The sequence below is a fragment of the Oncorhynchus kisutch genome, linkage group LG30 (genome assembly GCF_002021735.2).
Source record: "Oncorhynchus kisutch isolate 150728-3 linkage group LG30, Okis_V2, whole genome shotgun sequence".
NCBI classification, from domain to species: Eukaryota; Metazoa; Chordata; class Actinopteri; order Salmoniformes; family Salmonidae; genus Oncorhynchus; species Oncorhynchus kisutch.
Window position 1 is genome coordinate 10,637,457 of NC_034203.2, and position 27,422 is coordinate 10,664,878.

The 27,422-nt window shown below is 42.5% G+C and overlaps 1 protein-coding gene across 10 annotated transcripts in view; it reads right to left on the reverse strand.

The window, feature by feature from the left end:
- The window catches only part of LOC109874542 (CMP-N-acetylneuraminate-beta-1,4-galactoside alpha-2,3-sialyltransferase-like), an 89,076-nt gene that overhangs the window by 16,852 nt on the left and 44,802 nt on the right, over nucleotides 1-27,422 (reverse strand). For all 10 annotated transcript variants that reach the window (XM_031810739.1, XM_031810736.1, XM_031810741.1 and 7 more), the window contains 4 exons: nucleotides 25,400-25,494; nucleotides 17,244-17,307; nucleotides 17,071-17,166; nucleotides 16,672-16,858 (listed from right to left, as the gene is read on the reverse strand). In XM_031810739.1, coding sequence (XP_031666599.1) covers nucleotides 16,672-16,858; nucleotides 17,071-17,166; nucleotides 17,244-17,307; nucleotides 25,400-25,494 — 442 coding nt within the window. The remainder of the gene's footprint in view (nucleotides 1-16,671; nucleotides 16,859-17,070; nucleotides 17,167-17,243; nucleotides 17,308-25,399; nucleotides 25,495-27,422) is intronic.

Consider the following 27,422-nt stretch of genomic DNA (forward strand, 5'->3'; position numbering starts at 1 on the left):
CGTAAGCGATACGAGAGTCAGGCTAAACGACCGCCACGCTTTCTTTACTCGCGGCGGGATGTGTAACTGAGCCGACCCATAACCCAGCGGGTGAGTGAGGCTTCTTGGCCGAGTCACCCTCCTCCTTCACCAGTCAATGGATGTCACTCCTGCCGGTGACCCTCTAAACTAGCCCCGCAGCGTGCCAGCCCAATGTTAAATCACTCTATAAACATCACACAGCAAGAGGGTAGTCATCCTCTCTCGCTCGCTCTCTCACCTCACTCTTTCCTTCACTAACTTTCTTGGCCTCTTCCCTCAGTCTAGCCTCTGACTCAATCTCTAAATCTTCTCTTCAACAATTAACACGGCATTAAAAAAAACAAAGGCCGCTTTGTTTAACAAATCTGAGTTACAAAGCAAAGATGATATGAAGTTACTTTCCAAAAGGCATCTGCTCTAACTGCCTAACTGTTCACCAACAATCATAAAACAGGTGTAAGACTTGGTAAGGTAAACACTTTTTTCCATGAGGCGTCTGTGGAAAACAGAATGTGTATGGTTGGTAAACACCATTGACCCGGAGAGGATCATTTTATAAAATGGGAGCATTTCTGGGAAAGTATGTTGAGTAGACCTAACAAATCATATCAAAATGTCAAGTGGTGTGTTTTTTTTATCTGGAGACTAACTATTTCTGTTGATCACCATCAAAGGAATGGCTGGATACGGTTTGTGACTTTCCACAAATAGTCTGATACTTGAAAAACATTCACTTGCAGTCTGGCAAATCAACCTACGTGAGCGCTCTACAACAGAGGCTCTGGTAAGTGGCTCTGTCTAGTCGTTCCCAAGTCATAGGAAAATACAGATCAACCTACACAAGAGTCAAGGGCAGGATTAAAGCAAGACAATGCCAGGCCGGGGAAGAATAGAGATGTGTACCAAGACGGGGGGGATCGATCTGAATGGGAAAAATTCTTGCAACCAACAGTCTGACGAAAGTGGTGCTCAAGGACAGTCGTATTGAAAAGACTGAATGTCACTAACACGAAATCGAAAACACCCAAGAAGATTTCTAAATACCTCACTGGAAAAGGTTGTGGCAGAACATAAGCATCTAAACACCTGAATTATATGGAAGACTATCTCAAAAGGTTTGTACATTCCTGACCGATGTGTAATCGCAGTGATAACACTTTCAACCTCTACGGCCCACACATCCCTCTAACAACGTGGCCAAAAGTATGTGAACACGCCTTCAACACGCCTTCAAGCTATTACAGCCACACGTCTAGGAGCAACAACGGCCCAGCTGCGAAATGGTTGACCCACACAAGCTTACAGAACGGGGCCGCCGAGTGCTGAAGCGTGTAAAAATACTCGGTCCTCGGTTGCAACACTTACCTAGACACACACACACAATATAGCTTCCTGCCTGTCACCTAGACAACACACAGAGAGATATACGTTTGGCCATGTAGTGTATATGATAACAAATCATCTCTAAAGCACATTGAAATACCATTAGATGCCTAATAGTAGCCCTAGGCACTTCGGAGGCAAGAACATAATGTGCACATACACATAAACACAATGATATAACATACTGTGCATTTCGAGTGGAGGCTGCTGAGGGGAGAACGGCTCATAATGCCCGGAACGGAGCTAATGGTATGGCAGCAAACACCTGGAAACCATGTTTGATGTATTTTGATAGCATTCCACTAAAGTCATTACCACGTCTCCCAATTAAGGGGCCACCAACCTCCTGTGGTGCATTCACTCCATAGATGTACAATTGAAGTGATGAAGAGAAGCCACTCAAGTTAAGCTCCTCAATGGGAAGGAGGAGGCCTCAATAAAGCGCCCTGGAGATGTCTAGCCTCTACGGCTTCCTGTTTGCATTTCCGTTTATGTATAGCCGAGGTAGATAAACCTCCGGAACCCACGCTGTTACAGTAAAATTATTTTTACACTGTGCATGTTCTAGTTTACAACCATAGTTTACAACCGAATGAGTGGGGGAGATCATGGAGAAAAGGCTAACGGGAGAGAGAGGGAAAGAAGGGCAAGCGAGTTGGACAGTTCACATCTGCAGGCCATACACAGATGATCATAAGGCCCTTCTATGCAAATAAAAACAAACACGCGTCACCCTGCGCCCAGCTACAAGCAGCCAGGCGAGACCTTGGACCAAATTGAAAAGGGTAAGACCACACCAGAGATGGACACGGACTGCCTGTCCAAAAACAACCCCATACCCCCTCCCCAGTAGGGCTACTCTTTAGATGTTCTGAAGGTCTGGAAGGACCTTAAGCAATAGGCGCTGGGCTTCCAATGGGCTTAGGAAAGCTACTCCCTTTTTGCTTGCACCATTCAGGTTCCTTCCGATCTGCTATCACTGAAGGGGTAGTCGTCAGGACTTGTTTATAGACCAGGCTAGAGCAGGTCACAGGAATGTACTACTAAGTGTAACTAAAGGTCTAAATAGCAGCACCAAGCTACAAACAAACCCAATTAAGGTTGTCTGGAGGTCATTAGTGCTGTGTACATGTTTAACTCAGAGTTTACGAGGTTCACAGTGTCTCATCACAATGTCCCACGGGGGAGGAACTTGAGAAAGAAATATGAAAGGAGGGTGGGGGAGAAGGTTTTTGAAGGGCACTCACCCTGAGAAAACCAGGTTGGCCAGACAGACCAAGGTTCCAGTTACCAAAAATCCAAAACAACCCAAACTCTATGAGGTACTTCGATGCTTACTCCCTTTGTTAGGAGAAACCTGAAGCATTTGCCAATTTGCTTTTCTTGACATGCACTACGACCTCTGCCCTCTCTGGGGGTCACGTCAGTTTCTCTTCTCCCGGTCGTGCCGGGGTTATCCGGTGTGTGAAACCCGTGCATTCGCACTCCCATGACGGCAAACAGGGAAAACAATGGGAACCCTTAACAGCATTCCGACCCAAAGGAGGACTTGCGTGAACTGTGGCCCCAGGGTGGTTTAGAGGGTGTCTTTAGACAACCCTTGTTCCACCGGCAGTCTGGAGCCATTTACTTACAGCAAACAGACTACAGCAGACCTACAGCATGGTTCTCAAAACAGTTAAATGAGTACTGTAGCAAATTATCAAAATAATATTCAGAAGCCTCTCCATCAAGATACTCTCAATAACCCAGTCTTCTGTTAAAACCAGGGAATTAAGAGCTAGCCTACATCTGAGGATGTATCAAAAGTTAACAGGCTAAATTACTGATTCTGCTTTGTTTAAAATAATCTGGATTTGACTTCTTGCATATACACAGATACTGCTTGGCTAATGTTCTTAATCCTTGTTTACTGGTATGTAAAAAAAATTTTTTTTAATAACAATAAATATTGATTAGATAAGTATTCAACCCCCTGAGTCAATACATGTTAGAATCACCTTTGGCAGCTATTACAGATGTGAGACTTTCTGGGTAAAACAAAGCTTTGCACACCTGGATTGTACAATAGATGCACATAATTTTTTTTAAATCTTCAAGCTCTGTCAAGTTGGTTGTTGAGCATTGCCAGCCATTTTCAAGTCTTGCCATAGATTTTCAAGCCGATTTAAGTCAAAACTGTAACTAGGCCACTCAGGAACATTCAATGTTATCTTAGTAAGCAACTTCAGTGTATAGGTTATTGCCCTGCTGAAAGGTGAATTTGTCTCCCATTGTCTCTAGGAAAACATGATGCATCACTATGCTTAAAAATATGAAGTAGTATTCAGTGATGTGTTGGATTTTCCCCAAACATAACTTTGTATTGAGGACATAAAGTTCCCTTCTTTGCCACATTTATTGCAGTTTTACTTTAGTGCCTTATTGCAAACAGAATGCATGTTTTGGAATATGTTTATTCTGTACAGGTTTACTTCTATTCACTCTGTCAATTAAGTTAGTATGGTGGCTACAGTGTTATCGATCAATCCTCAGTGTTCTCCTATCATAGCCATGAAACTCTAAACTGCTGTAAAGTCACCATTGGCCTCTGAAACCCCTCAGCGGTTTCCTTCCTCTCCGGCAACTGAGGACGCCTGTACTGTATCTTGTAGTGACTGTGTGCAGTGGTGGGAAAAGTACCCAATTGTCTTACTTGTGTTACAGTACAAATATCTCAATAGAAAACTACTCAAGTAAAAGTCATACAGTAAAATGCTACTTGAGTAAATGTTTAAAAAAATGGTTTTAAATATACTTAAGTATCAAAGTAAAAAAATGTATTTCTTAAATTAAGCAAAACAGATGGCCCCATTTTCTTGTTTTTACATTTTTATTTACAAATAGCCAGTTGCACACTCCAACACCAGACATCACTTTCAAATTAAGCATGTGTGTTTAGTGAGTCCGCCACATCAGAGGCAGTAGGGATGACCAGGGGTGTTCTCGTGATAAGTTCTTGAATTGGACCATGTTCCTGTCCTGCTAAGCGTTCAAAATGGGTACTTATGGGTGTCAGGGAAAATGTATGGAGTAAAAAGTATTTGTTTATTTAGGAATGTAGTGAAGTAAAAGTTGTCAAAAATATAAAAGAGTAAAGTACAGATACCCTAAAAAACGACTTTAGTACATTCAAGTATTCACACTGACTGGGTGTATTGATACACCATCCAAAGAGTAATTAATAACTTCACCCCATGCTCAAAGGGATATTCAATGTCTACTTTTTTTCCACCCATCTACTAATAGGTTTAGATTATATTTGAATCCCCATTAGCGACAGCTAGTCTTACTGATTTCAAACACAACGAAATATACGTTAGACAAAATACCTTACAATTGACAAACATTTAAAACAATATGCAATGTGCATGCATCTATCAGTTACACATACTTGTCAGTACATATACAAAACTAGGTGGCCTTTGTGAGGTATTGGAAAACCTCCCTGGTCTGTGTGGTTGAATCTGTGCTTGAAATTAACTGCTCGACACAGCCATGCAATCTACATAGACACATAGACAAACACTTGCAGTAGAATGGCCCATACTGACGAGCTCGGTGACTTTCAACGTGGTTCCGTCATAGGATTCCAACAAGTCAGTTCGTCAGATTTTGTGCCCTGCTAGAGCTGCTGCAGTCAACAGTAAGTGCTGTTATTGTGAAGAGGAAATGTCTAGGTGTAACAACGGCTCAGCCGCGAAGTGGTAGGTCACACAAGCTCACAGAACGGGAGCACCGAGTGCTGAAGCACATACAAATTGTCTGTTCTCAGTTGCAACACTACAGAGTTCCAAACTGCTTCTGGAACCAATTTCAGCACAAGAACTGTTCGTCGAGAGCTTCACGAAATGGGATTCCATGGCAGAGCAGCGGAACACAGGCCTAAAATCACCATGTGCAATGCCAAGTGTCGGCTGGAGTAGTGTAAAGCTTGCCACCATTGAACTCAGTGGAAACTCATTCTCTGGAGTGATGAATCACGCTTCACTGTCTGGCAGTCCAACGGGCGAATCTGGGTTTGGCGGATGTCAGGAGAACGCTACCTGCCCGAATGTATAGGTGCCAACTGTAAAGTTTGGTGGATGAGGAATATTGGATCGGGCTAGGGCCCTTACTTCCAGTGAAGGGAAGTCTTGGTTTTGGGAAGACCCTTTCCTGTTTCAGCATGACAATGCCCCCATGCACAAAGCGAGGTCCATACAGAAATGGTTTGTCGAGATCAGAGTGGAAGAACTTGACTGGCCTGCACAGAGCCCTCACCTCAACCCCATCGGACACCTTTGGGATGATTTAGAAGGCCGATTGTGAGCCAGGCCTAATCGCCAAACATCAGTGCCCGACCTCACTTATGCTGGTGGGTGAATGGAAGCAAGTCGTTACAGCCTTATTCTAAAATGAATTTACATTTTTTATTCCTCAATCTAAACACAATACCCCATAAAGACAAAGTGAAAACTGTTTAGATTGTTTGCAAATGGATTATAAATAAAAAACAGAAATACATTATTTACATAAGTGTTCAAATAAAGGGAAGGATAAAGCTGATATAGTTTTTTTAACAAGCACTGCATATCTGCTGGTTCCCTTATTGATAATGGTGGTGTCCAGGGCCTTTAATGTAAGCTCTGTTACAGTAAACTATCATATAGGCCCTCACGTGAACCATTTTAACATTGAGCCTGTTTCTTATGCTGAGGTCTATAAAGCACTAAAGGCAATAGACACTAAAAAGTCTGCAGGTCCAGACAACCTGGATACCTACCTCTTAAAGACAGCAGCTGGTATTATTACTGAACCTGTGGCTCACATTTTCAACTTGAGTCTCTTGACCAATTCCATACCCAGCATTTAGAAATCAGCTTGTGTCCTCCCACTGCTAAAGGGTGGTGATCCCTCAGATGCTAATAACTATAATCCTATCCTGGCCAAAGTCTATGAAACCCTAGCTAAAAAAACTTTGCAATTGAAAATAACATACAAAGCGGGATTTAGTCTGGCTTTAGTTCGGGGCAAAGCACCACAACTGCAGCTATGGCAGTGGCAAATTACATCAATGCACTTGATAAATCAACAAACAGATTAGATTGCTTTTTATCAAGAGGCATTTGATTCAGCTGACCATAAATTGTTGCTTGCTAGACTAAGTAACATTGGTCTCAGTGAAGGGGCAGTAAATTGGTTTAGGAACCATCTTTCTGACAGAACACATCATGTATATTCTGACAATCACAAGTCTATCTTTCCTGAGAATATTAGAGGTGTGCCCCAAGGTTCAATTTTAGCGCCTGTGTTATTCTAAATTTGTGTTAAGGATTTGGGAAATGGTCTCAAACTGGTCTTAAATAACCAAATTCATGACCTTTACCAGAGCTCGCACTCAGCCAGAGAAGGTTAGCATTGTCAAATCTGGTGGCTTATCCATTGAAAAAGAGTCATCCGACAAATAGGTATATGGTTGGATGACAAGTTGTCCTCTAAAGTTCATATGGATAATTTTGCACCGAAGCTTAAATTAAAACTGGGTTTTTATCTTCGTAATAAGGCTTGCTTCCCGCTTACGGCTAGAAAGAAGCTTGTTCAGGCCACTTTTCTCTCTGTAATTGATTATGGTGTCTTCTTGTACATGCATGCAGCCTCCTCTGTCTGGACTTTTTTGCAAATGCCAAGTCCCTCACCCACCATTGCACCTTGTACCAAACAGTGGGTTGTACCTCACTTTGAATGCGCAGAAAGCTACATTTCTGTGTTCATCTACAAAGCCCTTCAGGGTAAAATCCCTCTTTACCTCTGTAGTCTGGTCTCTTTCACCACCAGCAGTCACCACACCCGGTCTGCTAGATGGTTTCTACTTAAAGTCCCCAGAACATTTACAGTATTATGCAAGACTGCCTTGTCGTCTTGTGCACCAGAGGCATGGAATAGTCTACAATCCATGCTACATCGAGATATGTTAGTGCCACTGAATGAATTAAACATTTTGATGGGAGACTATGTTACAAAGGAGTGTAAATGCTTTTTTATTTTATTTAGGCTGGATCATGTTGTTGAATTGTATTGTTGTATGTTTGAATTCTGTAATTTATTGATTGTTGCTGCCTTCTTGGCCAGGCTTCCCTTGATAGACTCAATGTGCTTTTCCTGGTTTTACACACACACACACACACACACAACACACACACACACACGAAAGTTTGGGGTCACTTAGAAATGACCTTGTTTTTTAAAAAGAAAAGCACATTTTTGTCCATTAAAACTACATCAAATGTATCATAAATACTGTATAGACATTGTTAATGTTGTAAATTACTATTGTACCTGGAAACGGCAGATTTTTAATGGAATATCTACATAGGCGTTCAGAGGCCCATTATCAGCAAACTTCACTACTGTGTTCCAATGGCACGTTGTGTTAGCTAACCCAAGTTTATCATTTTAAAAGGCTAATTGATCATTAGAAAACCTTTTTGCAATTATGTTAGCACACCTGAAAACTGTTGTGCTAATTAAAGAAGCAATACAACTGGCCTTCTTAAGACTAGTTGAGTATCTGGAGCATCAGCATTTGTGGGTTCGATTTACAGGCTCAAAATGGCCAGAAACAAAGACCTTTCTTCTGAAACTCGTCAGTCTATTCTTGTTCTGAGAAATGAGGGCGATTCCATTCGAGAAACTGAAGATCTCGTACAGTGTACTGCTCTCTTCACAGAACAGCGCAAACTGGCTCTAAACAGAATAGGAAGAGTGGGAGGCCACGGGGCACAACTGAGCAAGAGGACAAATACATTCGAGTGTCTAGTTTGAGAAACAGATGCCTCACAAGTCCTCAACTGGCAGCTTCATTAAATAGTACCTGCAAAACACCAGTCTCAACGTCAACAGTGAAGAGGCGCTTTCTATGCAGAGTTCCTCTGTCCAGTGTCTGTTCTTTTGCCCATCTAAATCTTTTATTTTTATTGGCCAGTCTGAGATATGGATTTTTCTTTGCAACTCAGTTGGCTTCTAAACAGCTTCTACCCCCAAGCCACAAGACTCCTGAACTCATCAAATGGCTACCCAGACTATTTGCAGTGTCCCCCCCACTCTTTACACCACTGCTTCTCTCTGTTGTCATCTATGCATAGTCACTTTAATAACTCTACCTACATGTACATACTACCTCAACTAACCGGTGCCCCCGCACATTGACTCTGTATTGGTTCCCCCCTGTATATAGTCTCGCTATTGTTATTTTACTGCTGCCCTTTAATTACTTGTTTCTTTTATCTCTTATTCTTTTCCATATTTTTTGGAAACTGCATTTTTGGTTAGGGGCTCGTAAGTAAGCAATTCACTGTCAAGGTCTACTACACCTGTTGTATTCGGCGCATGTGACTAATACAATTTGATTTACTTATGTAATTTCCGTTATTTTGCTTCTTTTTTTTTATACATTTGCTAAAATTTCAAAAAAAACATTTTGCTTTGTCAAGATGGAGTATTGTGTGTAGATTGATGAGGGGAAAATCAACTTAATACATTTTAGAATAAGGCTGTAACATAACAAAATGTGGAAAAAGTCAAGGGGTCTGAATACTTTCCGAATGCACTGTACATACGAAGTGGTTAAAACAGTATGTAAACATTAAAGTGACCGGTGTTGTATGACTATGCACATAGGGCAGCAGCCTCTAAGGTGTATGGCAGAGTAACCGGATGGAGGCCGGCTAGTGATGACTATTTAACAGTCTGATGGCCTTGAGATAGAAACTGAAAAACAGCTTCTCAGCACTGACCTCACCTTCTGGATGATAGAGGCATGAACAGGCCGTGGTTCGCGTGGCTGAGGTCTTTGATGATCTTCTTGACCTTCCTGTGACACCGGGTGCTGTAGGTTTCCTGGAGGGCTGGCAGTGTCACCCTGGTGATGAGTTGGGCAGACCGCACAACCCCGAGATTGCAGACGGTGCAGTTGCCGTACCAGGTGATACAGCCTGACAGGATGTGCTCAGCGGTGCATCGGTAAGTTTGTGAGGGTCTTAGGGGCCAAGCCACATTTCTTCAGCTTCCTGACGTTGAAGAGGTGCTGTTGTGCCGCCTTCACCACACCGTCTGTGTGGGTGGACCATTTCATATGGTCAGTAATGTGTATGGCGAGGAAATTTAAGCTTTTCACTTTCTCCACTGTGGATGTGGGCGTGCTCCCTCTGCAGTCTCCTGAAGTGCACAATCAGCTCCTCCGATTTGTTGACGTTGAAGGAGAGGTTATTTTCCTGGCACCACTCTGCCAGGGCCTCACTTCCTCCCTACCCTTACCACCGCCAAAAAAAGTCCAGGATCCAGATGCAGAGGTAGGTGTTCAGTCCCAGGGTCTTTACCTTAGTGAAAAGCTTGGAGGGCTCAACGGTGAGCTGTAGTCAATGAACAGCATTATCACGTAGGTGTTCCTTTTGTCCAGGTGGGAAAGGGCAATGTAGAGTGCAAGAGAGATTGCGTCATCTGTGGATCTGTTGGTGCGTTATGCAAATTGGAGTGGGGCCAGGGTTTCTGGGATGATGGTGTTGATGTGAGCCATGACCAGCCTTTTCAAAGCATGGTTACAAATGTTACCACGGGGGCGGTAGTCATTTAGACAGGTTACCTTGGTGTTCTTAGGCACAGGGACAATGGTGGTTTACTTGAAACATGTAGGCATTACAGACTGGGTCAGAGAGATTGAAAATGTCAGTGAAGATACTTGCCAGCGCATGCTCCGAATATGCATCCTGGTAATCCGTCTGGCCCTCCGGCCTTGTGAACGTTAACCTGTTTATAGGTCTTACTCATATCGGCTATGGAGAGCGTGATTATACAGTCGCCCGCAACAGCTGGTGCACTCACCCATGGTTCAGTGTTGCTTGCCTTGAAGCAAGCATAAAAAAGGCATTTAGCATTTCTGGTAGGCTCGCGTCACTGGGCAGCTCTCAGCTGGGTTTCCCTTTGTAATCCATGATAGTTTTCAAGCCCTGACACATCTGACGAGCATCAGAGCCAATGTAGAAGGAGTCGTCAATGTTAGTCCTGTATTGAGACTTTGCCTGTTTGATGGTTCCAAGGGCGTAGCGGTATATCTTATAAGCGTCCGGATTAGTGTCCTGCTCCTTGAAAGCGGCAGCTCTAGCCTTTAGCTCAGTGCGGATGTTGCCTGTAATCCATGGCTTCTGGTTGGAATATGTATGCATGTATGGTCACTGCGGGGACAACGTCATCGATACACTTATTAATGAAGCCGGTGACTGATATGTTCAACTCCTCAATGCTGTCAAATGAATGCCGAAAGATATTCCAGTCTGTGCTAGCAAAACAGTACTGTAGCTTAGCATCCGCTTCATCGGACAACGTCACTGGTACTTCCTGTTTGAGTTTTTGCTTGTGAACAGGAAGTGGGAGGATAGAGTTAAGGTCCAATTTGCCAAATAAGGGTGGGGAGAGCTTTGTATGAGTCTCTGGGTGTGGAGTAAACGAGATCTAAAGGTTTTATCCCTCTATATGCACAGGTGACATGCTGGTAGAAAGAGGTAAAATTGGATTTCAGTTTTCTTGCATTAAAATCACCTGCCACTAGGAGCACTACATCTGGATGAGTATTTTCTTGTTTGCTTATGGCCCTATACAGATTGTTGAATGCGGTCTTAGTGCCAGTATTGGCTTGTGGTGGTAAATAGACAGCTACACAAAAAATTGATGAACTCTTGGTAAATAGTATGGTCTACAGCTTATCATGAGGTATTTTAACACTTCCTTAATATCAGAGATTGCAGAACAGCTGTTGTTAATGAAGGAGACACAAGCCACGACCACTGATCTTACTGGACTTTGCCGTTCTGTCCCGCCGATGCATAGAAAAACCAGATCGTTTTATATTATGTCCTTGTTCAGCCATGACTCCGAGAAGCATAGTCTATATCCCGTTGATAGAATAGTCTTGAGCAGAGCTCGTCCAATTTATTCTCTAACGACTGCACATTCGCCAATAGAACAGAGGGTAGAGGCGATTTATTTATTCGCTGCCGTAGTCTCACCAGGGTGTCCGTGCGCCAGCCTATATAGTGCAGTCTTCGCTTTCTACAAGTGTCATGGATCAATGCCAGGTCCAGGATACTGAATGTCTTTCGCCTCCAACTCAGTGAAGTAGAAGTCCTCGTCCAAATCGAGGTTAGTGTTAGCCATTCTGATGGTCCAGAAGCTCTTTTCAGTCATATAAACGTTGGTGGAAACATTATGTACAAAGAAAGTTAAGTTCAGCTTTAAAAAAATACCCAAAATAGTACAATTGTTCTGGAGCCCATAAAACGGCCGTCATTACACTTTTATTATGTAATTTCCAACTCCCTCTGGGCAAGAAATGTTGGTAAACTCTCCAAACTTTAAAAAACATTGGTCAGGTGTCAGTCACTCATCAAAACACTTCTGCCAGGAGAGAGGGGGGAAAAAGGGACGGCCATGACAGCACAGGTGAGAGTCACTTTCAGAAGCACTATTACGAAAGCGCACCTCCCACCCACATAAAAGAAGCCATGAGAAACATTCCCTTTCAAACCTGGTGAGAGAGGCATCCTGAAAGGGCCTTGCATTCCTTCCACCTGTGAGCGCCCTCACCACACAAAGGAGCCCCCGCCAGACCAAAGACATCAAAGCTCCCACAGAGCAACTGTTCAAAGCTACATACAAATCTCCCTGTGGGCCAGACAAAAAGGAGAGAGTGCACAGGGGTTGGCTATGTGTAGGGATTAGTGTAACAGGAGTCAGAAAACATGCATTTTCTGAAGCTTGTTTTCTTTGTACAGTTACTCATGGCTTTACCGGTGTACAACTGGCCTACTGGTATTAACAAGGTGAAAATGTGAGGGGTTAAAAACATGACAGCACAAAGGGCCTTGCTAGCCGCAGTCGCTAAAAACATACAAAGTGTGTTATGTTTCCACTGCAATAGTTTAGGTCCCTTATGATGCAGTTACTCCGGTAGCAATGAAGTGACGATAATATTCAATCAACAGGATTACTTGTCTTTTGATGAGGGTTCCCAAAATGACTAAACAGCAGATTAGTTTCCAGTCAACAGTTATCTGACTGACTACCTTGTTACCAGGGTTACAGGTTGTTTACTGAGAGAATTAAATCATGCTTGGAGACCGGACCGCATCTCATCATTCAGTTCCCCCATATCATGCGTAGAGAAATATCTACACTAAATCTAGGGTAATTGAATGAATGTGAATACCTGATTGGTTGAACACCTAAATGACATTCCTTTTTATTTATCTGCCAAAGAATAAACACGTCCAAAGAGAAACGGTTTGCCGCAACAGACGGAATGTATGCGTTCGATGCTAATCTAGGTCTAGGAGCGAACAGAGCTTCTTGGATCTTTCAGAAACAGGAATTCACAACAATGATGGGCCCCATTTGTCAAGCAACAAACACTTAAAAAGACACTAAACATAAGAGCGGCGCAATGACTGAAAGTCTATGGGTAACGCTAGTTAGTACTGGCTCGTTAAAACTACCTGTAACCTCCCCCAAAATATCCCTTTAACTACTGTAATGCCTCTCTTTGTGCTCAGTGGCAGTACATACAGTTGAAGTCGGAGGTTTACATACACCTTAGCCAAATACACTTACTCAGTTTTTACAATTCCTAATATTTTTAGGGTCAGTTAGCATCACCGCTGATTTTAAGAATGTGAAATGTCAGAATAGTAGAGTGAATGATTTATTTCAGCTTTTATTTCTTTAATCACATTCCCAGTGGGTGAGAAGTTTACATACACTCAATTAGTAGTTGGTAGCATTGCCTTCAAAACGTTTAACTTGGGTCAAACGTGTCGGGTAGCCTTCCACAATAAAGTTGGGTGAATTTTGGCCCATTCCTCCTGACAGAGCTGGTGTAACTCAGTCAGGTTTGTAGGCCTCCTTGCTCGCACATGCTTTTTCAGTTCTGACCACAAATGTTCTATAGGATTGAGGTCAGGGCTTTGTGATGGCCACTCCAATACCTTGACTTTGTTGTCCTTAAGCCATTTTGCCACAACTTTGGAAGTATGCTTGGGGTCATTGTCCATTTGGAAGACCCATGTGACCAAGCTTTAACTTCCTGACTGATGTCTTGAGATGTTGCTTCAATATATCCACATATTTTTTCTCCCTCATGATGCCATCTATTTTGTGAAGTGCACCAGTCCCTCCTGCAGCAAAGCAACCCCACAACATGATGCTGCCACCTCCGTGCTTCACGGTTGGGATGGTGTTCTTCGGCTTGCAAGCCTCCCCCTTTTTCCTCCAAACATAATGATGGTCATTATGGCCAAAAAGTTGTATTTGTATTTCATCAGACCAGAGGACATTTCTTCAAAAAGTGCGATCTTTGTCCCCATGTGCAGTTGCAAACCGTAGTGTGAGTTTTTTATGCCGGTTTTGGAGCAGTGGCTTCTTCCTTTCTGAGCAGCCTTTTAGGTTATGTCAATATAGGACTCGTTTTACTGTGGATATAGATACTTTTGTACCTGTTTCCTCCAGCTTCTTCACAAGGTCCTTTGCTGTTGTTCAGGGATTCATCTCTAGGAGACAGAACACGTCTCCTTCCTGAGCGGTATGACGGCTGCGTGGTCCCATGGTGTTTATACTTGCGTACTATTGTTTGTACAGATGAACGTGGTACCTTTAGGCCTTTGGAAATTGCTCCCAAGGATGATCCAAACTTGTGTAGGTCTACAATTTATTTTCCCATGATGTCAAGCAAAGAGGCACTGAGGTTAAAGGTAGGCCTTGAAATACATCCACAGGTACACCTCCAATAGACTAATTGACATAATTTGAGTCAATCAGAAGCTTCTAAAGCCATGACATCATTTTCTGGAATTTTCCAAGCGGTTTAACTTAGTGTATGTAAACTTCTAACCCAATGGAATTGTGATACAGTGAATTATATTGAAATAATCTGTCTTTAAACAATTGTAGTAAAAATTACTTGTGGCATGCACAAAGTAGATGTCCTAACCAACTTTCCAAAACTATAGTTTGCGAACAAGAAATTTGTGGAGTGGTTGAAAAACAAGTTTTAATGACTCCAACCTAAATGTATGTAAACTTCCAACTTCAACTGTACATCACAATGTTTAAATATTTGTTATCTAGGAAAGTCAGTTAAGAACAAAATCTTATTTACAATGAAAGTGGAATTAAGTTTTTTTTAAATTCCAAAACATGCATCCTGTCAGGCAAAGCAATTCACTTTTTGTCCTGAATACAAAGTGTTATGTTTGGGGCAAATCACTCCATATTTTCAAGCATAGTGGGGAGTTCTTCAGGATAAAAAAGAAACGGAATGGCGCTAAACACAAGCAAAATCCTAGAGGAAAACCTGGTTCAGTCTGATTTCCACCAGACACTAGGAGATGAATTCACCTTTCAGCAGGACAATAACCTAAAAAAAAGGCCAAATCTACATTGGAGTTGCTTACCAAGAAGACAGTGAATGTTCTGGAGTGGTAGAGATTCAGTTTTGACTTTAATCTACTTGAAAATCTATAGCAAGACCTGAAAATGGTTGCCTAGCAATGATCAACAACCAATGACAGAGCTTGAATTTTGAAAATAATACATGGGTAAATGTTGCACAATCCAGTTTTGGAAAGCTCTTAGAACTCACCCAGAAAGACCCACAGCTGTAATCGGTACCAAATGTGCTTCTACAAAGTATTAACTCAGCGGTGTGAACACTTCTGTATTTAATTTTCAATACATTTTCAAAAATGTCTAAAAACCTATTTTCACTGTCATTATGGGGTAGTGTGTGTATATCAATGAGAAAAAAATTAACGTAATCAATTTAGTTTGTGAGTTACAATGAGCTGCATGAGGCAAGTTCGACCCAAAATAGTGAGTTGGTGTGACTGAGTTAAGTGTGTGTGCGTGCATGTATCCCAACTAGTGCCTTCATGGAAGACCGAGGACTTTTGACCAGTGATTTATTTAATGAGAGAAAGTATTCCTTCCACTGCAGATCTAAGGCTGATCTGTGAGGAGCCAGAGCTCAGATAAATGTTTTCCATGACCGCCATTTCCACTGTCCCCGCTACTTACCAGCTGACAGTCCAGACAAATCTGCTCAATTCAAAAGGCCCCATCGAACAGCCAACTCTTTTACTCTTTCCCTTATTCTTACGGCCCTCTCCCTTACCCTAGTTTTACCCCCTCTCTCACTCTCCCCCCTCCTAACCCCTCTTATCTCTCCAGAGTCTTGTATTTTGACAAATGTCACCTAGTAAAAATTCCTGCTTGCCACTGGTCCCTGAAAGTCACACAGCTGCGCTGGATAGGAAGCGGATTCCCCAAACGCTGGATTGCCAGATTTACCAGAAGAATCCCTTCAGAAAATTAGCAGCCCCCTATAGGGAGAAACTCAACACGGCCAAACTTGAATGCTCAACCGGCAAGTTCAACAGCAGACAACGGAGAGACTGCGAATATCCTTGAATTTAGCATACCCTACCCTGACTGTGGTAGAGTAACTGCAGACTGACGAGAGTGCTTGTGCAAGCTCTTTCAGTGATACAGGATTGTCTGACGTCCTCCATGGCAGAGATAAGGAAAAGCTCATTCAGTCAGCCAGACCCTCGGATTAAGAGGCCAATTCGCAGGCTGTCACTCAAGCATGGCAGTCAGTGGCTCGTCAAAAGAAAGGACAAAGGTCATTAAATGGGAAAATCGTGTTTTATTTCTCACCAGGGCAGAATGAAAAGTGGAGAGAACATTTGCTCAGATTGGTTTCTCAATCAAGCACAATTTAAACCCTATTTTTCGTAATCATGAGGAAATGGGAAAGTATTGTGAGAACCCATAATATCCACATCTAGTAAATGTCACAAGACGAGCAAATGACTGCAACAGAAGATGCCATATAGTGTCTATGACCATAATGGCTTTTCTAAAACACCACTAGTCACGTGGTGCCACAGAAAGCACTCAAACTATCAAAAACATCCAGTGAGATTCACGTTTATGTGGTCGCCTTAATGTTATGACAGATGGAGAAGCAATGGAAGAGACCTAGAAAGATGGTGGGACTGGACATTTTGCAGAAGAATGCATACTCTTTCAGGGCAGCTGAAGTGCACCCAACCACTAACAAACATGACCAACTAACTTTTTCTTAGCGGTCCAAATGTATATAAAAAAAAAAGTAACAGTCAGCCTTGAGGTATGCCTCACCAGTTTCTCTTTGAAGACCATTTGTCTGAGCCACTTGAAGTCCAGCGGTTTGAAGGCGGAGAAGACGAATAGTGAGTCCTTTTCGTAGCGCTCAGGCTTCTGAATGGCCCCCTCAGGGTAGGTGATGCGCATGGTGGTCTTGGTGCCCACGTCCTTGCCGAAACCAGTCACAGGAGCCTCGTTCAACCTGCGGTTAGAGAAGAAATGCTATGGGGTGAATACATTGTGTGTTGACATCACAACAATCTGTGGCTGGCACCCAGGCTACCAAACTAACCCCAAGTCCATTAAAGTCTAACCAGTGTCAGAGTTCAAAAGGAGGAACTGACATTCAGCAGAACTATCATCTTTACCCTCTTAACTGGCATCATGTTGCCCTTCCATTGGAAGTAGACTCACCTCACCACAATGTCGTAATCATCTATGCGCGAGCCCAAAGACTTGTTGGCCAGGATACCACCATTGCCCACAATAATGCATCTTTTACAACCAAGACTGGAAGAGAAGAACATCTGAGGGGTTAAAAACTGTGTGTGCAAGCGAGTGTGCTACTTAATTCCCATGGCAATTACCTGTCAAGGACTTCACCCAAGCCATAGTTCTTTGTTGCAGTTAGAATACTGTCTATGATTCTTTCTGCAAAATTAAACGGGAGAGAAAAAGACCGTTTAGATATCAACTACAGTTCATTGTTGTTGCTAGGTCACAGACAAAACCCTTCATGAAAAGGATTAATAGCTCCTCTTTAATAACAAACTGTCGAGGACTTCAACGCCCAGAAAACAATGTAGCAAGCTAGGTGGTCCTTGGGAGAAGGTCTGGAGGAGAAAATGTTCCTAACCGTTTATTAAAATTACAGATAAGGATAAGCCACGGGCCCGGGGACAGTAACATTTGAAAACCATCAGCCCTTTCAGGAAGGATGAATCTGGGTGAAACGCTGCCCATAAAACCACTCAGTGAGGAATGCCGTTTTCAAACAAGCACATTCTCCCGGTTGAAGTGTGCTGTGCTAGGGCTCTCTCAGTGTGGACGCAGAGCTGGGTCTGGTGGTGTGAGATACGGGGATGTTTAGCCATAGCGTGCATTCCTGCCATGTTCCAGAGGGTATTCTGGCGGAGTCATGACTCTGGTGTTTAAGACACATTTGTCTTCGCTCCCCCACCCCCACACAGCCCACTAGCACCTCTTGACTCTTTCCTCCTCATATTAGTCATAGGTCTACCATAGATCGGGAGATTTATATCTAGGTTGTGTGTCCAATTTATCCAACAAGGTAATATCCAAATGAATCACTCGCTTGTATAATCACATTTCAGTTGCGTGCTGGATCCATTTGTTAAACAACTGATATGAAATGTCATTAGGCTCAACCACAACCCCATGTAGGTGTCTCATTTGCTTCTTGCAAGAGTAATGTAAGTAGGCCTACAGCTTTATCCCCTCTAACGAGCCTCGTGATTAAACAGCACAAAATGAGCAGTGGCCCATTGTTTGGACGCGGCGTCGAAGTCTGGCATCAAGCATCACCCCGGTCAGCATAAACAGAGGACCAGACCACACCCGACTCAATAGGGTGAAATCAATCCCCCCCCCCCCCCCCCCCCCAAAACAAAAAAAATGGGACAGGTTTCTCGAAGAGAGACATTGCGCTAATTGTTATGAGCACCCAGGATAAACACTTCAGCCAAGTATGTCTAGGCGGCAGCTCAGATAAATGGCCGTCGTCTTGAAGTACACTTTTCTGGCGAGGAAAATCTTCAGCTGAAGTGTGGAGGAGGGGTAGGAGGTGTCACTGAACATGATCTCAACGTTCTGCTACAGCGTGCTGCTTACACAAGGTAAAGAGAGCTAAGTGAGACTGGTCAGTCGAACATGAAGAAATACATGCAAACATACAATGCTTATTGAATCATTAGGGATTTCCAAAGAGCATAACTGCACCCAGGCCAGACATATCTAAACTTTATAATATAGCTACAGTGGGGCAAAAAAGTATTTGGTCAGCCACCAATTGTGCAAGTTCTCCCACTTAAAAAGATGAGAGGCCTGTAATTTTCATCATAGGTACACTTCAACTATGACAGACAAAATGAGAAAAAAAATCCAGAAAATCACATTGTAGGATTTTTTATTAATTTATTTGCAAATTATGGTGGAAAATAAGTATTTGGTCACCTACAAAGAAGCAAGATGTCTGGCTCTCACAGACCTGTAACTTCTTCTTTAAGAGGCTCCTCTGTCCTCCACTCGTTACCTGTATTAAATGGCACCTGTTTGAACTTGTTATCAGTATAAAAGACACCTGTCTACAACCTCAGCAGTCACACTCCAAACAGTCACACTCCAAACTCCACTATGGCCAAGACCAAAGAGCTGTCAAAGGACACCAGAAACAAAAGTGTAGACCTGCACCAGGCTGGGAAGACTGCTTGGTTTGAAGAAATCAACTGTGGGAGCAATTATTAGGAAATGGAAGACATTCAAGACCACTGATAATCTCCCTCGATCTGGGGCTCCACGCAAGATCTCACCTCGTGGGGTCAAAATGATCACAAGAACGGTGAGCAAAAATCCCAGAACCACACGGGGGGACCTAGTGAATGACCTGCAGAGAGCTGGGACCAAAGTAACAAAGCCTACCATCAGTAACACACTTCGCCGCCAGGGACTCAAATCCTGCAGTGCCAGACGTGTCCCCCTGCTTAAGTCAGTACATGTCCAGGCTCGTCTGAAGTTTGCTAGAGAGCATTTGGATGATCCAGAAGAAGATTGGGAGAATGTCAGATGAAACCAAAATAACTTTTTGGTAAAAACTCAACTCGACGTGTTTGGAGGACAAAGAACGCTGATTTGCATACCTACTGTGAAGCATCGGGGTAGAAACATCATGCTTTGGGGCTGTTTTTCGCTGCCCGGGCAACGAAAGAGTGGCTTCGTAAGAAGCATTTCAAGGTCCTGGAGTGGCCTAGCCAGTCTCCAGATCTCAACCCCATAGAAAATCTATGGAGGGAGTTGAAAGTCCGTGTTGCCCAGCAACAGCCCCAAAACATCACTGCTCTAGAGGAGATCTGCAAGGAGGAATGGTCCAAAATACCAGCAACAGTGTGTGAAAACCTTGTGAAGACTTACAGAAAACGTTTGACCTCTGTCATTGCCAACAAAGGGTATATAACAAAGTATTGTGATAAAGTTTTGTTATTGACCAAATACTTATTTTCCACCATAATTTGCAAATAAATTCATAAAAAAATCCTACAATGTGATTTGCTGGATTTTTTTTTCTAATTTTGTCTGTCATAGTTGGTGTACCTATGATGAAAATTACAGGCCTCTCATCTTTTTAAGTGGGAGAACTTGCACAATTGGTGACTGACTAAATACTTTTTTGTATCTATTCTAGGTGTCTTTTAAAGAGAACATTATGGTCTGCTCAGTTGGTCTAGGCCAGTGGTTCCCAAATTTATACTCCCGTACCCCTTCAAACATTCAACCTCCAGCTGCGTACCCCCTCTAGCACCAGGGTCAGCGCACTCTCAAATGTTGTTTTTTGCCACCATTGTAAGCCTGCCACACGCACACACACTAGCCGATACATTTATTAAACAATAGAATGAGTGGGAGTTTGTCACAACCCGGCTCATGGGAAGAGACAAAGAGCTCTTACAGGACCAGGGCACAAATAAAAAATATCAATAATTTGGCTCTTTAGTTCATCATCTTACATATAAAACCTTATTTGTTCATCGAAAATGTTGAGTAACTTACCACAGGTTAATGAGAAGGGTGTGCTTGAAAGGATGCACATACACTACCGGTCAAAAGTTTTAGAACACCTACTCATTCAATGGTTTCTCTTTATTTTTACTTCTACATTGTAGAATAATAGTGAAGACATCAAAACAATGAAATAACACATATGGTATCTTGTAGTAAGCAAAAAAGTGTTAAACAAATCAAAATATATGTTGTATTTGAGATTTTTAAAAGCTTTACCCTTTGCCTTGACAGCGTTGCACACGCTTGGCATTCTCTCAACCAGCTTCATCTGGAATGCTTTTCCAACAGTCTTGAAGGAGTTCACACATATACTGAGCACTTGCTGGCTGCTTTTCCTTCACTCTGCGGTCCGACTCATCCCAAACAATCTCAATTTGTTTGAGGTCGGGGATTGTGGAGGCCAGGCCATCTGATGCAGCACTCCATCCCTCTACTTGGTAAAATAGCTCTTACACAGCCTGGAGGTGTGTTGGGTCATTGTCCAAATGATAGTCCCACTAAGCATAAACCAGATGGGATGGCGTATCGCTGCAGAATGCTGTGATAGCCATGCTGGTTAAGTGTGACTTGAATTCTAAATAAATCACAGACAGTGTCACCAGCAAAGCAGTCCCACTAAGCGCAAACCAGATGGGATGGCGTATCGCTGCAGAGTGCTGTGGTAGCCATGCTGGTTAAGTGTGTCTTGAATTCTAAATAAATCACAGACAGTGTCACCAGCAAAGCACCCCCACACCATAGCACCTCCTCCTCCTCCATGCTTTACAGTGGAAAATAAACATGCAGAGATCATCCGTTCACCCACACCACGTCTCACAAAAATCTCCATTTCGACTCCAGACCAAAGGACGCATTTCCACCGGTCTAATGTCCATTGCTCGTGTTTCTTGACTCAAGCAATTCTCTTCCTCTTATTGGTGTCCTTTAGTAGTGGTTTCGTTGCAGCAATTCGATCACAAAGGCCTGATTCACGCAGTCTCCTCTGAACTATTGATGCTGAGACTTGTCTGTTACTTGAAATCTGAAGCATTTATTTGGGCTGCAATTTCTGCGCCTGGTAACTCTAATGAACTTATCCTCTGCAGCAAGAGGTAACTCTGGGTCTTCCATTCCTGTGGTGGTCCTCATGAGAGCCAGTTTCATCATAGCGCTTGATGGTTTTTGCGACAGCACTTGAAGAAACTTTCAAAGTTTTTGACATGTTCCGCAATGACTGACCTTCATGTATTAAAGTAATGATGGACTGTTGTTTCTCTTTGCTTATTTGAGCTGTTCTTGCCATGATATGTACTTAAAATTCTAAGGCACACCTGCTAATTAAAATACATTCCAGGTGACTACCTAATGAAGCTGGTTGAGAGAATGCCAAGAGTGTGCAAAGCTGTCATCAAGGCAAAGGGTGGCTATTTGAAGAACCTCAAAAACATTTTGATTTGTTTAACACTTTTTTGGTTACTACATGATTCCATATGTGTTATATCATAGGCCATCATGTCTTCACTATTATTATACAATGTAGAATATAGTAAAAATAAAGAAAAACCATTCAATGAGTAGGTGTTCTAAAACTTTTGACCGGTAGGTTAACTCCGCAATGTTGGGTTATATTGGAGAGAGTCAGTCTAAATCATTTTCCACACACAGTCTGTGCCTGTATTTAGTTTATGCTAGTGAAGGCCGAGAATCCACTCTCACATAGGTATGTGGTTGCAAAGGGCATCAGTGTCTTACCAGTACGATTTTCCACAGCAGGATACAGATGCAGTGGCATCTGATTACATTTCCACAGAACCGCTTGTTACAATTTCAATGAGGCTCTTTTGTTCAGATATCGATAAGTGGACTGGAGGCAGGGCATGAAAGAGATAACAAATCCAGTTGTTTGCTTGAGTCATCCTTTTCAGGAAAGTACCTGCATAATTGCACACCAAACAAACTCAGGTGCTTCGCTATATCACATTTGACATTGTCCTTAAGCTCGAGTTGATTTGCAAACAAAAACATCATACAATGATGGGAACACCTGTGTGTTGTCCTTCTTAACGCAGACAGAGAAGAGCTCCAACTTCTTAATCATAGCCTCAATTTTGATTCAGATCATTCAGCTGAGAAAAAACATCACCCAGATAGGCCAGTTGTGTGAGAAACGCGTCATCATGCAAGCAGTCAGACAAGTGAAAATGGTCAGTAAAGAAAACTTTAAGCTCGTCTCCCAATTTCAAAAATATGTGTTAATACTTTGCCCTTTGATAACCAGCACACTTCTGTAGGTTGTAAAAGCATTACATGGTCACTGCTCATATCATTGCATAGTGCAGAAAATACACAAGAGTTCAGGGGCCTTGCTCTAACAAAGTTAACCATTTTCACTGTAGTGTCCAAAATGTCTTTCAAGCCGTCAGGCATTCCCTTGGCAGCAAGAGCCTCTCGGTGGACGCTGCAGTGTACCCAAGTGGCGTCGGGAGCAACTGCTTGCACCTGCGTTACCACTCCACTATGTCTCCCTGTCCTGGCTTTTGCGCCATCAGTACAGATACCAACATGAGCAGTAGCTACATTTGGTTAGTGGAATTCCCGCGAGAGAGTAATGGTTAATGTGATTGGATGTTGATTATTTGACTAGGCTACCTGTATTTGACGTTGTGTTGTTATTTCGCTAAACACTAGATGGTTAAATTTTATTTTTGGCAGTGAAACGAGGCTACTCAGGAGAGAGAAAAAATATATAAATGAACTGTTTGAAAATGTGATAAAAAATATAATTTACATGTGAATCACATTTTTATTTGGTGTACCCCCGACGGCATTGCGCGTACCCCCCAGTTTGGGAATACCTGGTTTAGGCAATCCAAAAGCGTATACCAATATATAGGTCCAGATGTCAAAAAGGTCTGTGTGAAAAAACAGCACCCCCATGCTTGCTTATAGTATTATGGAGAGGCCAGAAACCACACGAAGGATGGAGGTTTCCCCTGTGTTTCTAAGTCTAGCAAACAAGGCTGCTTGGCCGCAAAAAAAAGTACAAATAAACTTTTATTTTCAATGTTTCTATTTTTTTGCTCCTAATTTGGAATCCTTTGTGGAGTTCTATTCAAGGTCCACACGTATCACCTCTCCACATGAATACAGCTAAAAGGGAAACCCCACTGCAGTCACAAACCGTGGAGAAAACAGAAACCAGGTGTAGCGCATTTGCCTTTGAAAACCAGCATGCGAGTGTGGGGTAGAGGGCTCTTGCCAGAGCACAAAGGTAACATTCAGTGTACCTTTACATGCACTTCGTTCCTAAGTGTTGGAAATTGAATGATAGAGTAGCCTGAAATCATGCTCCATCTTATCTTCCCAATTCCGATCGCATGATGTGCTCATGTTTGATTCGTAAAATGCATAGATTCTTAACGGACCCGTCAGTGAGCTACCTAAACCCGTATTGAGATGTGACTAGGTGGAATTTTGCTTTCTGGGAATGCTATTAAGTCCGGAGGTTCTGGGCGGCACTAGAAAGTTGGCTGTCAGAAATACTACAATGTAAACCTACTTTTAAACCGTCTCTCTGCATATTTCAAGACATGGCATATGGGGGTGTAGTGAGATACCCGATGGATTTGACAATTCTCTTCTGAAATGTTTTTTTATTTTTTTTATACTAAAACTGCGGAAATTAATCCGTCATCAATAACAATGGATAAACCTAAGGATTAATTATAAAAATTTTGAAAGTGCGTGGGCTACGGAGAGTAATAAAATGGTGCAGTTTCAGACCATGTGGCGGAAAGTGATGCGGGCGCTGGTGATGGAGGTGTGTGCTAGCGGGTCTGGGCAGGTGTGATGTAGTTGTTGTCGTTTGTAATGTTTATAAAATAAAATCTGACAAAAAAAATGAATTAATAAATAAAACAGGAGTCCCCATTCAAGTCAATGATGGCATAATGGGTAGACTGGCAGCCATTACGAGTGTACCCATCGAAGCAAAGCTATGTTGAGACAACGGGATTCTAATATCCCATAACTCTTTTCAACGATGGGACCAGCTATGCAAGTTAGCAACGGCGCTGCTCTCCGATTTGTGGCGACGTTGTCTTAACCTGTATATGTACGACCTATGAGCAAATTAGGAAGTCAAATATGTGCTATGATTTGTTGATTCAACTCACATTACAAAAAAGTACATTCCATTGCATGAGCCACATCCGTTAACGTCATTTGAATGAACATTCTACATTTCCATGGAAATTACTACATCACAATACCAGCCAGACATTGGGATTGTACCCATGAGTATGCCAGTCAAATTGCCAGGGTTAGAGGTTCCAAGCCTGTTCTATTCACTCTAGTTCTATGTGTGCTGCTCCTGCATTTTGGTCATTCAGTCAGCTGTTCGATATCATTTTTTATTTTAATCTAATTTTATTTTCATGACGTTCTTCATCCATAACAGTTGGTTATTGTGCCAGCCCTACTGCGTCACAATTGAGGAAAGATGGGTGTTGAAGTTGAAGAAAAAGCCATAGAAGTTTATAGAAGTTCAGAGAAACTGAAGTGTTGTCTCACTGTCTAGATGTTGCCGTAGCAAGAAACGTCCTGTAATATCCAAGCATCCCATTCTCACCCTCTACCCTTCGCCCCAACCCAGGCAATGGCACAGTCAGTGGCAGTGTGTGTAACCATCAGAGAGCATGACAGGAGAAGCGTGAGATCAACCCAAGTAGGCCAGGGGGGATGTTCTGCCAGCTCTATCACAAAGCGTGAAGATGCACTAACTGGCCCGTGGTGATAAGGATGGTAGAGCTCTGGCACCCTCTTCTCTTTAGCTTACCTATCAAGCCCAAATCATCATCTATACACAGTTCCAAAACCACCATGACAAGTTAATGACACACCCATTGCCATCAATGAGATACATGGAATAATCAAATCTGTCTAATGCTAGACGCACAATTTGTCTTACCTTGTGTTTTGAATCCAAATGGAGGCAAGTAATTGCGGACTTTGGCCAGCCGCTTGAAGTTCCGGTCGAGAAACATGGGAGCTGGCTTCATGAACCTGTGAGAAGAACAGTAGAAAGAAGAGAAGGAGGGATTACTGTAAAACTTCAATAAATAGCCAGGCATTTTAAATCGCTGAAGAAAAACAGCACTTATTAGAGACGGGCTCCTATTTGAGCCAAGCGTCGATTTACCTAAAACTTCTTAGGGATAGGGTCTAGCGCCTGTTACTCAGGCCCAGAAGTCAGGATATACAGAACAGAATTGATATGGCAGGCAGAAATCCGAAGATGTATTATTTATTTGTTTTAGCTCCCAGGCTCTTATAATGGGTTTCTATTGTTTCTATGTAAATATTGATTGCAATTCCTATGGCTTCCACTAGACGTCAACCGTCTTTATTCGAAGTTTCAGGCTTTCTTTTTTTGAAAAACAAACAAGTATTTGGAGTTTTTGTGAAGAGACCACAGGTACAATATCAGTCTTTCAGAGCGCTCGGAGGAGGGCGCTCGGTTACTAATTTTAGTTTCCTATTGAACATACTACTTTCCGTATTAAATGTTATAGTTTATTTACATTTTAGAGTACCTGAGGATTGAATAGAAACTTTGTTTGACTTGTTTGGATGAAGTTTAGCGGTAGCTTTTTGGACTCCTTTGTCTGCATGTTGAACGAGTGGATTACAGAAATCGATGGCGCCAACTAAACTGACTTTTTGGGGTATAAAGGATTTTATCTAACAAAACGACCATTCAGGTTGTAGCTGGGACCCAGAGGAAACAGAGGAAGATCTTCAAAAGTAAGTGATTTATTTAAATCGCTATTTGTAATTTTGTTAAGCCTGTGCTGGTTAAAAAAAATATGTTGATGTGGGGCGCTGTCCTCAGACAATCGCATGGTATGTTTTTGCGGTAAAGCCTCTTTGAAATCTGACAAAGCAGTTAGATTAACAGGAATTTAAGCTTTTAAATGATGTAAAACACTTGTGTGTTCATGTATGTTTAATATTACAATGATTTATTTGAACTGCGCGCCCTCCAATTTCACCGGAAATTGCGCCCTCCAATTTCTCGGGCGTCCCGCTAATGATGCACACAGCTTTTGTTCAATAAAATGTTGAAAAGACTACCACACTAGTTATTGTGACCCCATATGACCTGTATAAACATTATAACAACAAATCCATCACAGATCAGACGTGCAGACTAGGCTGCAGACGTGCAGACTATCATACACACCTGATTTTGCACTTCAGCACCACGGAGAGCCCAAGAAAAAAAAAGAGATTAGGGACGGGGACGCAAAAGCTAGCAACAATGACAGAATAAAAAATACATGTTTAATGCACATGACCGTGGGAATATCAGAGCTGTGTTCATTGTAACCTCGTAAATAATTATTTTATACCCAGCGTTTATTTGAAAACGTGTTTATTTGCTGAAACGTGTGCTCGGCTATTAAAAAGGGCAGGCGGCCATTTGAGACTGCATTTAATTGAAGTAAAATAATATAAAACTTGTAAAACAGTTTGTCTGTACACTCATGAGAAGTCTAGCATGACTCAATTTAAACAAAATATGCCTACTGTGTTGCGATGTCCTCTCAATCCTAGATGCAGAGTTCAACAGCAAGCCCTTTCCTGCGCCAGATATTTAGTGAGAGATTCACCATAGATCGATTGTGGTGTTCATCAAGTTGAATTGAGACTTGCCAATGAGCAACAGAGTTTACCTGATAACCCAATACACAGGTGAGTGAGTTATCAAGCAGAGTACGTGGGTCTGGGGGTGCACAACCCTGATGTCTCTCTGGACACCAACTTAGAAGCTGACAGTTTTGTTCTAAAAGCGTTTCTTCCACCCTAAGAAGCCCATGGCCCCCACTTAACTCTACCGTGACCCTGGGGCTCTGGTGTTAATTCCCCACCAGGAGTTAAAGACACTGGGCCGTAAGAGGAGACGCTTGTTCCACTCATCAATCTAACCG